Genomic DNA, 12,776 nt, shown 5'->3' with positions numbered 1-12,776 from the left:
GCAAATGGATGTAAACGCACCGATTATTGCTGGTGCTTTTTTAAATTAATTTTTCAAAACATTTTTTATGAAGATCTTCAACTAGAGCATACAATACAGTGAAATTTAATTAGCCTGTGTTCTTGGCCAAAATTCGATGTTTACAACATTCATTTACACGGTTATGCTGCACGCAATGTAAAATTGTGGCACCACTTTCAGACGTATTTAATAATGTATTCTTAAATCTCAAGATATCAACACAAACTGCAAGAAAACCAGTCTTTAATGCACTCAAAATTGTTCCAAACATATTACAATAACTTGAAATATTTGCAAAAATAAAGATCTTATCGATGTGTTTTCATTTTGTCTAGCCCGTGTGTAATTATCTGTGAACCCCTTTAATTCTGCAATCTTAAAGGTTACATTACGCTTAATCTTTGTGTATCCCTCCGTGGTCCCTATTATAAGTAGTGCCCATTACTAAAGAGTTCCCTTTCTCTTCTTGAATAAAAGCCATAAAAACGATGTGGGACATGTTTTGTGATATCAGGTTCGGAAAAATTGATACGTCCAAAAGGCAAGATAAATGCGCCTATAATGTTTAGTTTATAATGGAACCCTATGAAAATCGGAATTAGTGTAATATAACCTGTTAATGGCGAGGACTATTACGCTAGTCGATTGTTCCAAGAATATCAGTCGAGTATGACGCGCGTAAGCGCAAGCCGCGAGACTATGTCTTCCCTTTGGAAAACATAAAAGCGTTTTATGATTTTGCTTTAAATGCACTCACTTAAATTTTCTGAAACGTCGATCATGTTAGAAGTAAAACAAGATGTGTTTGTGAAACACAATTTAATGTCCCCTTATATGACGTTTGACCTTGTAGGATGACATTGACCTTGACCCTTCACCACTCAAAATGTGCAGCTCCATGAGATACACATGCATTTCAAATATAAAATTGCTAGCTTCAATATTGCAGAAGTGACATTACATGAGCAATTTTGAACCATATATTTGACCTTGAAGGATGACCTTGACCTTGACCTTTCACCACTAAAAATGTGCAGCTCCATGAGATACACATGCATGCCGAATATCAAGTTGCTATCTTCAATATTGCAAAAGTATTCATAAAATTAGCGATTTGGGCCACATATATTTGACCTCTGACCTTGAAGGATGACCTTGACCTTGACCTTTCACCACTCAAAATGTGCAGCTCTATGAGATACACATGCATGCCAAATATCAAGTTGCTATCTTCAATATTGCAAAAGTTCTCATAAAATGAGCGATTTTGGCCACATATATTTGACATCTGACCTTGAAGGATGAGCTTGACCTTGACCTTTCACCACTCAAAATGTGCAGCTCCATGAGATACACATGCATGCCAAATATCAAGTTGCTATCTTGAATATTGAAATACTGCAAAAGTGTACATTAAATGAGCGATTTTGACCCATATATTTGACCTTTGACCTAGAAGGATGCCCTTGACCTTGACCTTTCACCACTCAAAATGTGCAGCTCCATCTGATACATATGCATGCCAAATATCAAGTTTGCTATCTTCAATATTGCAAAAGTTATTGCAAATGTTTAAGTTGGCGCAAATCAACCAACCAACCAACAGACCAACCAACCAACAGACCAACAGACAGGGCAAAAACAATATGTCCCCCACTACTATAGTGGGGGACATAAAAAATATTTGAATAACAGAACAATATCAAAATTAATTTTAACCTCCACATAAAGTTATAAGAGGTCCATTTTCTCTGCACTGCATAGAGTTTTTTGTATTGGTTGTCCAGTTAGTATTGTAATAAGGAGAACCCAACGAGTATCATTATACGGATATTTTTGGGTCAATATGTTTCACTGTAAATTCTGGATTTGAACATAAATAAAACAAATATATAGCGTGTCATCAGTAACACAGTAAACACGCTAAGCGATTTATTAATACTGAAAATCAAAAACATATATAGCATGAAATCACTACTTCAGTGAACACGTTTAGCGATTTTGTGATATTGATGAAAAAATAAGTCTGTAGACAGGCATTCATTACTGGCTTTCGTTACGAATTAAATAACATTGATATCCGGTTAAAGCGAGTGATAACTTCGTGTAGACCGCTGCAGCGTTATAAGTAGATCTATTTCTAATTTTGTGTTTACCCGAATTTTAACCTTTCCCACTCAGAAGCAAAGTGCAAATGGCTATGTTCAAACAGCATGAAACCAGAACAGCCTGCGAGTAACTCACAGTCTGTTCATGTTTTATGCTGTTTGATGCTTATCAGTATTTGAAGGTTGGAAATGAAGCCTTTACAACTTGAATCGAGTAAGAAGGGTTTTTAATTAAATGTAACTTTCTACGGGACCACAAATGCGTAAAAAAAGTATCTAAGTGGTAAAGGGTTAATGTGTAGTACAATATTTGTTATATTATCCTACAATAACAAACCACAAATCTTTAAATGAGTCTCGCTTTGCAAAAACAGGGCTTACTGCACGAGCGTTAAGTGTTGTCCCAGATTAGCCTGTGAAGTCTGCACAGGCTAATCGGTGACGACACTTTCCACTTTTATTATATTTTTCTTTTAAACGAAGCGAAAATTCACTTTATGCGAAAATTGCCGTCCCTGATTAGCCTGCACGGACTACACAGGCTAACCGGAGACGCAACTTAAGGCACTGGATTTGAACCCGGTTTTCTCAGAGCGAGGCTCAACTATATAAAATGAACAATACAAATTATGAAAATGCTGACTTTGGTTGTGACCCTCACTTCATTCCATGTTAGAGAAATACACAATGATAAAATAAAAATAAAAATAAAAACGCACTCGTACAATATTAAAATATAATAATATAGTATAATATATTTTTTAAAGCTGAATAACACTCTTTGACTTTTGTATTGACCTGCGCTTCATTCCATGTTTCGTAAAGGGTTCCCTTGGTGATCACCTCCACCAGGCTGGCTATCAGGATGATCAGCATGGCGAGGGGCCCGATGTAACGCCAGCAGATGAGCAAGAAATACCCGGGCCGCTTGCCAATCATTAATTCAATGTCCTCGGAGATCCTACAAGTGTTTTAAATTAAATAAATACATCTTACAACACGTTCATTTGTTTATTTTAGTTTCAGTTCATAAATACTGAACATGTTTCGACCATAGCCTGCATTAGTATATTTTTTTAACAAAAATGTTTAAACATCTATGGTATTAAAAAAGAGGCGCCCCTTTTCAGAAATACTTGTCTCGTCTTTGGAATATCGGGTTTAATCTATATGCGTTAAATGTCGTCGCAGATTAACCTGTGCAGTCCGCACATTTGTCTATATACATAATGCATTGGAATCCAATTTTATTTTGTCGTTATAAATGAATTTTATTGAACGAAAAATCAAGTTATATTTGATGTGAATGATCTAACACATATGGGCCGTGTTGTGTGAAAAGAAGATTTAATGCATGTGCGTAAAGTGTCATCCCAGATTAGACTGCGCAGTCCGCACAGGCTAATCAGGGACAACTCTTTCCGCTTTTATGATATTTTCTGTTTAAAGAAAGTCTGTTCTTAGCAAAAGTCTAGTTTTGGCGGAAAGTGTCGTCCCAGATTAGCCTATGCGGACTGCACAGGCAAATCTGGGACGACACTTTACGCAAATGCATTAAACTCCTTTTTCACAGAGAACGGCCCATATTTAACATTTACAGTTTAAATATACTTGATAAACGATTTGGATAGGTTTAGATGTTTGGTAAGTAAAATTGTTAACATTAATCATTGGATCTATAGAGATCCATAATAAAGTCTTATAAAACTAGGAGTTTAATTAATAAGAGAAAGAAATACACGTCAATATTTGCGCACGAAACAGTGGCTAATAAATTTAACCCATTTATGCCTAGCGTCCTAAAAAAGGACATTGCAAACAGCGTAGACCCAGATGAGACGCCGCATAATGCGGCGTCTCATCTGGGTCTGCGCTGTTTGCTTAAATTAATTTCTTTATGAAATATTCTAAATATAGAAATAAATATAATTGAGACCCCTAATTTTGGAAATATATTGATCCAATTTAGAAGGATGGGAGAGTCCACTGGGCATAAATGGGTTAAGGGTTACTGCCTTAACCACTCAGCTCTCCGAACTGTCGCGTGTTTGTAGGCAATTGAATTGTTAAATAACTGAACCGTTGTAAAATAATTTAACGGAAACAAAGAAAACATTCTAAATTATTCAACCCCTGCGTTTATGGAGCTTTATAATATAATCAATTTAAAATGATGACTGCTCCTAAACGAAACTAAATTTTAAGTATGAGTTAATGGAAAAATGGATATTTCGCTCCTTGATGTACTGCCTTTCTTTTTTCATCGAATTTGTAGCAAAATTGAAAAAAAAATTGTTACGACAATCTGTGATCACGTCCCTTTAAGTCTATATACATAGGTTATTACAAAGCACTGAATAAAGAACAAGAGATGTACTCACATGTGTGCACAATTTACCTTTTAAGTCCATATACATAAGAAATTCCAATGCACTCCATGAATGCAATCACTAAGAGCGGTATGTTTGCACAGAATGAGTCGAAAAGGTCGAACAAGTATGGCCCTGTTGTGGAGGCGAATGCCAGTGATATTAGAAACGATACAAGGCATGTCACACCTGAAAAAAAAAGTCTTGTTCTGTGAAAATTGGGCAAAATGCATGTGCGTAAAGTGTCGTCCCAGATTAGCCTGTGCAGTTCGCATAGGCTAATCAGGGACGACACTTTCCGCTTTATTCTTTCATTAAAGTGCAACCGCGCGTTTGAACGGTTAGAAAAATGTCGAATCAGTGTGGTGACTTCATATTACAAACACGCGGATGTACTTTACTGAAAAATACTTATTTGTTTAAAAAGATCATGATACCTATAGAAAACTCTCTCGAATGAGCGGGCGCTCCACTTTATCCTATTAAAAATGGTGAAATATTTTAAAAGACATCATGATTACAAATGTTAACTGGTTCGCGCTTTATTCTGTCAAAACAGAATGATCCTAAAGTCACGTGGTATAGGCACCGTGTTTATTATATTTCCATTGAAACACACAAGTACATGGCTTATAAATGCACTCTTTGAAAGACCAATGCCGGATTAGGAATGGATCCCGAACGAGAGGATTCTTTCCCCTAATGCAACGCGATCTCATTGAAATTAAATATCACTTTACAAATGTGTTCATTTTATACTTTTAGTATATTGAAAATGGAATTAAATTCTGATCGGACACCATTTTCACATGTTCATCGTGCGAATTATATTTGGCCATATACATTTGAATATGCATTTAGTCTACACTAATTGCACTTTTTAACAACGAAACATTTGTTTTTAAGAATTGCTTTTATAACAAAAATAATAACATATCTGTTTGTTGCATGTTTTTAGCACGTGCATTGTACACATGTATGTAAAATGTTAAAGATAACTGAGCTCAATTCATTTGCATAATGTGTCATCCCTGATTAGCATGTGCAGCCCGCATAGGCTAATCAAGGACGACGCTTTCCATGGTATTTTTCGTTTACATTAAGTTTCTTCTAAGCGAACATTTATTTTAGGCGGAAAGTAACATCCGTAATTAGCCTGTGCGCTCTCAACACACTATTATGGGACGACACTTTACGAACATGCATTTAGCCCCCTTTTCCAAGAACGAGGCTTATATACCGCAAATAATCTCCTTCCGCACGCCCGGAAACATCATGAGGTCATTGAAGGAAGTGATGGCGCCCTCTAGCGTCCCAAACATGCTGTCCAAGCCCAGCGTGAGTAGCATTAGGAAGAACAACACCGACCAGAGCTGTGCCACCGGAAACTGGTTGATGGCCTCGGTGAACACGATGAAGGCTAGGCCCGTTCCAGACACCGACTAAAATTGGAGAAATTCAGATGAAAAGAGGATTTAATACATGTGCGAAATGTGTTATCCCAGATTAGTCTAATCAGGGTCGCGCTTTCCACTTTTATGATATTTTCTGTTTAAAGAAAGTCTCTTCTTAGCAAAAATCTAGTTTAGGCGGAACAGGCTAATCTGAGACGACACTTCACGCAAATGCAATTTCATAATTTGAGTACTGTTCTGTGAAACCTTGGCTAAATGCACGTGCGTAAAGTGTCGTCACAGATTAGCCTGGGCAGTCCGCTTTTGGTAAGAATAGGAAAGCAACCCTTTTTATTGGAAACATATTATATCAGACTATATGAATAATGCATTCACACAAAAATCCGCATTTCAGTTGTTTGGTAGATACATATTTGTGGCAGCATATGTCACGACATTTTTCGAATGATTGGGAACAACCGATACATTTGCGTGCATTTATTGTATCTCGTAGCCTTCATAGTAAAAAGTAGTTCACACGATTACCATATATGTATACCCATAAATGAAAATCACCCTCGAAATCCGTAAGACAATTTGCATGCGCCAACAGTCTAACACAATCGGTTAACACACATAAATGAACTAAACTTGACTTGGGTGTCATTAATTGTACCATCGTGATGCTCGCTTAAATGTGTATTACAGAACAATTCTTGAATATTATTTAATCAAAATTTACTTTAAACTTTAAATTACCTTTGCCCCTTTTCCTTGGAAAGTTGTATAAATTGAGAGATTCACGCCTCTTGTTCAACTCTCTAGATTTGTTCCCAGACCTAATTTGATTGAGGTAATGACGTTCACACATTGGTTTTCTAACACTATTTGGTGTTGGTGTTAACTAGGCAAAACAAGAAAGCGAATTGATGACCATATGAATCATGCGAGCAATTATTTCCCAATATATGATGTCTAGTTTCTACAGAACAGAATATTTTTTATTTTAGCTTAAGCATACAGCTCATCGCCATAAACATACATATGCAATAACAGCATGCGTGACAATTATATACAAAACATACATCCTTTTGAGGAAAGATCAATTTAAAAAGTAATGACATACAACATGTTTTAGTGAGAATGTCACATGGATGGGGTTAATACAAAGTGATCATGTAATGTTAACACGAAATTTAATAATTGTTACAAATATAACATTATTCTAAGCTTAATGTCTTTGTGGAAGATATATCATTTATACTACACATATAGCACATCTTCTCGTAACTTAAAGCATTTTAAACAAAAAATGGCAAGTTTTCTTAACACTATTTTGTTTGAACAATTAAGTAGTTCGATAAACTTGAACATACTAGGTCGTGATCTGTAATACTTTGGAATTAATGTATTCCTAATATCGGCATAATAAGGACATTTAATAACAAAGTGATATTCATCCTCGATATCATTGAGGTTGCATAAAACACATTTGCGTTGATCTCTGACAATGTTCTGGTGTCTACCCGTTTCAATTAATAATTTGTGAGACGACAAACGTAATTTAGCAATAATATTCCTATGTTTTTTATTTTCAACAATATCAAGATACGCAGATCTTTCGAATATTGGTTTCAATTCTTTATATAAAATCATTGAACTAGATGATGTGACACTTGTATTCCAGTTAGTGATATACTGGTCTCGTAATCTGGTTTTAAGTAGCGGTATTAATTGATTAGAGTTCACAGATTCGGGGAATAGCCATACATCGTTAAAACCGGTTTGGTTTAGAATGTTCCGTACTTTCGATGACCAATTGTTTGTGTTATTTTTGCGTTCAATTTCTAATCTCTGTGATAATAAAATGTGTTTAAGAATACAATTACCCTCTTTAACAGTATATAATTTCAAAAAGTATTTCACGATCCTGACATATCTGTCTAAATACAAGGGGAATCGACCAACTTCGGCATATAGCGATAATGAGTTTGTTGACATCTTAACATTCAATATTCTTTTACAAAATTTACGATGGACGCGCTCAATGTTTTCCGCTTTCATAAATCCCCATACCTCACAGTTATAGTTTAAAATTGATGATACATATGCGTTAAATAAATTTAACATGATCTGTATAGGTACGTTCATGTCTTTTGTGAGAGTGAACAAAAAATGCATCGCTTTTAAAGCTTTGCCATACAATGTATTTGTTGCGGACGCAAAAGATCCACCGCTTGACATGACAATTCCAAGGTAATTAAAATTGTTAACAATTTCTATTTCTTGACCTTTATATGTCCATCTTAATGTTTTACTAATTGTGCCACCTTTTCGGAATACCATGACCTTTGTTTTTTCAATGTTTACCGTTAAATTCCACTTATCGCAGTAGGTTTCTAAATTGTTTAATGATTCTTGAAGACCCTCCGGTGTTTCAGAAAATAAAGCCGCGTCGTCAGCGAATAATAATAGATATATCGATATTTGATCTAGTGTAATTCCGGCGTTTATTCCATTTTGCAAACCGAATTCGATGTCGTTAATAAAGAGGGAAAACAATATGGGCGGAGTTATCTCCCCCTGAAATAAGCCGACGTTACTATTAAATACGTCTGATAATTTACCCATGTGTTTAACCTGTAATTTCACTTCATCGTACATGGATCGAATAAGTGTTAATAGGTTACCGTCGATGCCCACATTAATCATCTTACTCCATAATTGGCCGCGATTGATGACGTCATATGCTTTCCGGTAGTCAATATAACAACAGTATAGCTTACCTTTATTCTGAAACTGTTTTTCTATAAGTGCATTAAGAATAAATATTGCATCGACCGTGCTACAGTTTGGTTTAAAGCCGAATTGTGCATCCGTTAGAATGTCATTCGTTTCTGCCCATTGTTTAAGCCGTTCATTTAATATGCTTGTAAACAATTTCGCAAAACAACTTATTAAAGTAATTCCCCGATAGTTATTTGGATCTGATATGTCCCCACGTTTATGAATTGGTATTATAATACCAGATGACCAGCTGCGCGGAAAACGCTTTTTATTAAGTATGTAGTTAAACAATATTTCTAACGGCCTGACGATTACATCGATTGTTTCAGTAAAATATTCATATATAATATTGTCATGCGCATGAGCTTTATTGTTTTTCAACCGTTTGGTTGCCCTTATAATTTCTTCTGTCGATATAGGATTATCGAGTTCGGGGTAAGAGGGTTCTGTGTTTAACCTATTGTCAAATTCATGTAAAACAGTATCGGAATCAAACGAGTTTATATTTAGGTCACCTTCGTCCGCTAATTTACTGAAATAATCGTGGAATTCGATTAACGGTATCGTATTTGAGTTTTGTGATGTAGTTTTACGTTTAAATAATTTCCAAAACTCACGGGGTGATTTCCTTCTCATAGTGTTCATATGCTTGCTTAGATCAGTGTTGTACTTTAATTTAGTTTTTCTACAAGTATACTTATAATCCTTTTTCGATGCAATCATTTGTTCTCGTGTACGCTCGTTTTTGTTAAGATTAAACTCGTATATAGCTCTGGTACATTGAGATTGTTTGGTTTTACATTCTTCGTTAAACCACTTTTGTTTATTTTTATCATTATCTATAAACCCTTTACTTTCAAGATTTATATTGCGCTTAAAATACTTTTCTCCTTTAGAATTTAAGTAGTTCGAAAATTCTCCCACTAGGATATCCGGATCAGAGTTTGAATCAATTTGTGATAATAACATGTGTTCCAGATTATGTACATCGCACGAAACATCACGAAGAAAGTCGCATTTGTTCTCGGGTTTCCATTTAAAATAAACAATCGGATTAATATTACTAGTTGAAACAGCGTTATTCGTGCGGAGAGCAAATGTCAGCGGCGCATGGTTCGAGAATTCCGTGAAATCGTTAACGGTAAAATCTAAAATGTCCGTAAAATTGGTGTGCGCAGTTAATAAATAATCAACTAAGCTTTCACCATTATGTGTATAGCACGTTATTTTACCTATATTTTGATCGTTATGTAAACGTCCGTTCACGATACGAATATTAGTCGCTTTACAAATATCTAACAGGTTGTCTCCAAATCGATTCGTAGTAAGGTCACAAGTTGAGCGTGGGATTAAGGTTTCAATATCTGGGACAGTATCAAAATCGGTATCGCTTATATACCTATCATTTTCGATGTAATCGGCTTTATTTCCCGTTCGCGAGTTTGTGTCTCCAGTTAAAAATACCTTTCCTTTAGTTTGATAAAAATTAATATCTAATTCAATAGTTTGAAAAATATCATAAGTATACAAAGAGTGGACAGGGGAATTTTCAGGTGCAATATATATAACACATAAATATACATCTGATTCAATATTAAAAAACATTTTATCTAATTTAAGCCAAACAATGCAATCAATGTCATTTTTTACTGATGTAACACCTTTACGAATATAGTCTTTAATGTAAATCACAATACCACCACTCGAGCGCTTCGCTCTACGGTGTTGTAATCGTCTGTATGAGTGAATAGGCTTACTATAGCCTTTTAGGTCTAAGGTAGAGTCTTTATTTGTCCAAGTTTCAGTAAGACATCTACAAGAGATGAGCGACTTAGTCAATATTATCTTTACGACCCCATGCAGTTATCAAGCTTCAAACTAGAAGTCAAAGTAGATATAAATTGAAGCCATAATTGCTTTTGCCGTCTGGTGAGGATGAAGTCCTGAATATCGATTAATGGTGTACAGAGTAAATATATTGATAAAATAAATGCTCGCATGTGGCATATGGTCATGAAGACGCTTTATTGTTTTGCCTAGTTGACACTAATTGTATTCGCTTAACTCTTTCAGTGCGGGAACCCAATTTGGAAGGCCTTTACAAACAGTTTGGATCCAGATGAGACGCCACGTTCTGTGGCGTCTCATCTGGATCCAAACTGTTTGCTATTCGGATAGTATTCTTTGAAAAAAATTGAAGAAAATGCTATTTTTAGAAAATGAGCAGACGACATTTTAGCAGACGACAAATAATTTCCCAGCATGCAAAGGGTTAACATCATTTGACTAAGTCTCTTACCCCCTGGAGAAACTCTTTAAACACACACGAGTGATTTGCTTGCACTATGATGGTACCGAACTGCTGCGTGAAGTTGGCCTCGTGTTGTTTGATGCACTCTTCATACGCCATGGTAGCTTTGAAACCTAAAGCAGATACGTACAAATGAGACCCGTTCTTGAAACAGTGGGCATTTGCGTTAATTTCGTCCGGATTTGCATGAGCGTTCCGCATAGGCTAGCTAGGGACGGCAATTTCCGCATGAACTTGATTTTTACTATGCTTAATTGCGATTTATTTGTCCACAATTAGATGTCAAATGATTATATATTGTTGTAATTTAAGTAGCAAAATTGCACGAATTTACTTAATAAAAGATATGTTTTGAAATGATTTTCCAGGAAAAATTAACGATTGTTAACTTGTTTTTCCTGACCGCCGTTTAATGACTGAAATATCAACTACGGTGAAAATAAAAGGCCTTTGCAAACAGTTTGGATCCAGATGAGACGCCACAGAACGTGGCGTCTCATCAGGATCCAAACTGTTTGCTATTCTGATAGTGTTCTTTGAAAAAAATCGAAGAATATGCTAATTTTAGAAATTCAGCAGAAGACATTTTAGCAGACGACAAATTTCCCAGCATGCAAAGGGTTAATATTTTAAGCAAGCGAACGCGCACAAGCGCATACAGAAATAAATCGCCATACCTAACACAGAGAAAACAACTACGGCTGTGAAAATGGACGTGGCGAAGTCTGTGATGGTTACAATCAAGGCTTCCTTGACAAAGTTCCCCCGGACGGGATTGTACGAAGCAAGGGCGATTAGGCACCCAAAGGCGAGGCCGAACGAGTAGAAGATCTGGGAGGCAGCGTCCAGCCAGACCACTGGGTCCCACAGGCGACTCCACTAGGAATAGAGAGGATCTCAAAGAATTATATGGGACGACACTCTCCGCCTGGAATGGATTTTCGTCGCAATGATTTGCTTTACACGAAACAATGCCACAAAAGCGGCATGTGTTGTCATTGAATAGCCTGTGCGAACTACACAGTATATTCTTGGATGACACTTTACGCACATGCATGTAGCTTCGTTTTCAAAGAGCGTGGCTTATTAATTGAACAGTGTACTAGTATTTCAGTTTTATTAGTAGGTATGTTGTAAACTAAACGCACACTGTGAACATGTCTCATACCTCTGGCACAAAAAGATACTCTAGTCCTTTGTCAAAGCCTGGTAACGTGATGGCTCGGAAGAAGAATATCACGAGGACAAGATATGGAAACGTGGCCGTCACGTATACAACCTGCAAAGTATATCACAAGGACTAGATAAGGGAACCTGGCCGTCACGTATACAACAAGGAAAGTATATCACAAGACTAGATAAGGAAACGTGGCCGTCACGTTTACAACATGGAAAGTATATAACACGGACTAGATAAAGGAACCTGGTCGTCACGTTTATAACATGGAAAGTATATAACACGGACTAGATAAGGGAACCTGGCCGTCACGTATATAACATGGAAAGTATATCACAAGGTCAAGATAAGGGAACCTGGCCGTCACATATACAACATGGAAACTATACACAAGGTCTAGATTATGGAACGTGGCCGTCACATATACAACATGGAAAGCCTATCACAAGGATTAGATAAGGGAACCTGGCCGTCACGTATACAACATGAAAAGTATATCACAGGGACTAGATATGGAAACGTGGTCGTCACGTATACAACATGGACAGTATATCACAAGGACTAGATAAGGGCACGTGGCCGTCACATATACATCATGGAAAGTATATC

General features: G+C 36.3%; 1 protein-coding gene across 1 annotated transcript in view; it reads right to left on the bottom strand.

Moving 5' to 3' along the window:
- LOC127843863 (sodium-dependent neutral amino acid transporter B(0)AT3-like) overlaps window positions 1–12,776 on the bottom strand; it is a 56,477-nt gene that overhangs the window by 487 nt on the left and 43,214 nt on the right. Inside the window, exons 6-11 of the mRNA XM_052373733.1 lie at window positions 12,159–12,269; window positions 11,668–11,869; window positions 10,979–11,103; window positions 5,739–5,940; window positions 4,528–4,687; window positions 2,928–3,090 (exon numbers count right to left, since the gene is read on the bottom strand). Coding sequence (XP_052229693.1) covers window positions 2,928–3,090; window positions 4,528–4,687; window positions 5,739–5,940; window positions 10,979–11,103; window positions 11,668–11,869; window positions 12,159–12,269 — 963 coding nt within the window. The remainder of the gene's footprint in view (window positions 1–2,927; window positions 3,091–4,527; window positions 4,688–5,738; window positions 5,941–10,978; window positions 11,104–11,667; window positions 11,870–12,158; window positions 12,270–12,776) is intronic.

Source organism: Dreissena polymorpha, chromosome 9 (genome assembly GCF_020536995.1).
Source record: "Dreissena polymorpha isolate Duluth1 chromosome 9, UMN_Dpol_1.0, whole genome shotgun sequence".
Classification (NCBI taxonomy): Eukaryota; Metazoa; Mollusca; class Bivalvia; order Myida; family Dreissenidae; genus Dreissena; species Dreissena polymorpha.
The sequence above is the reverse complement of the archived record's forward strand: the minus strand, read 5'-3'. Positions and strand labels throughout refer to the sequence as shown.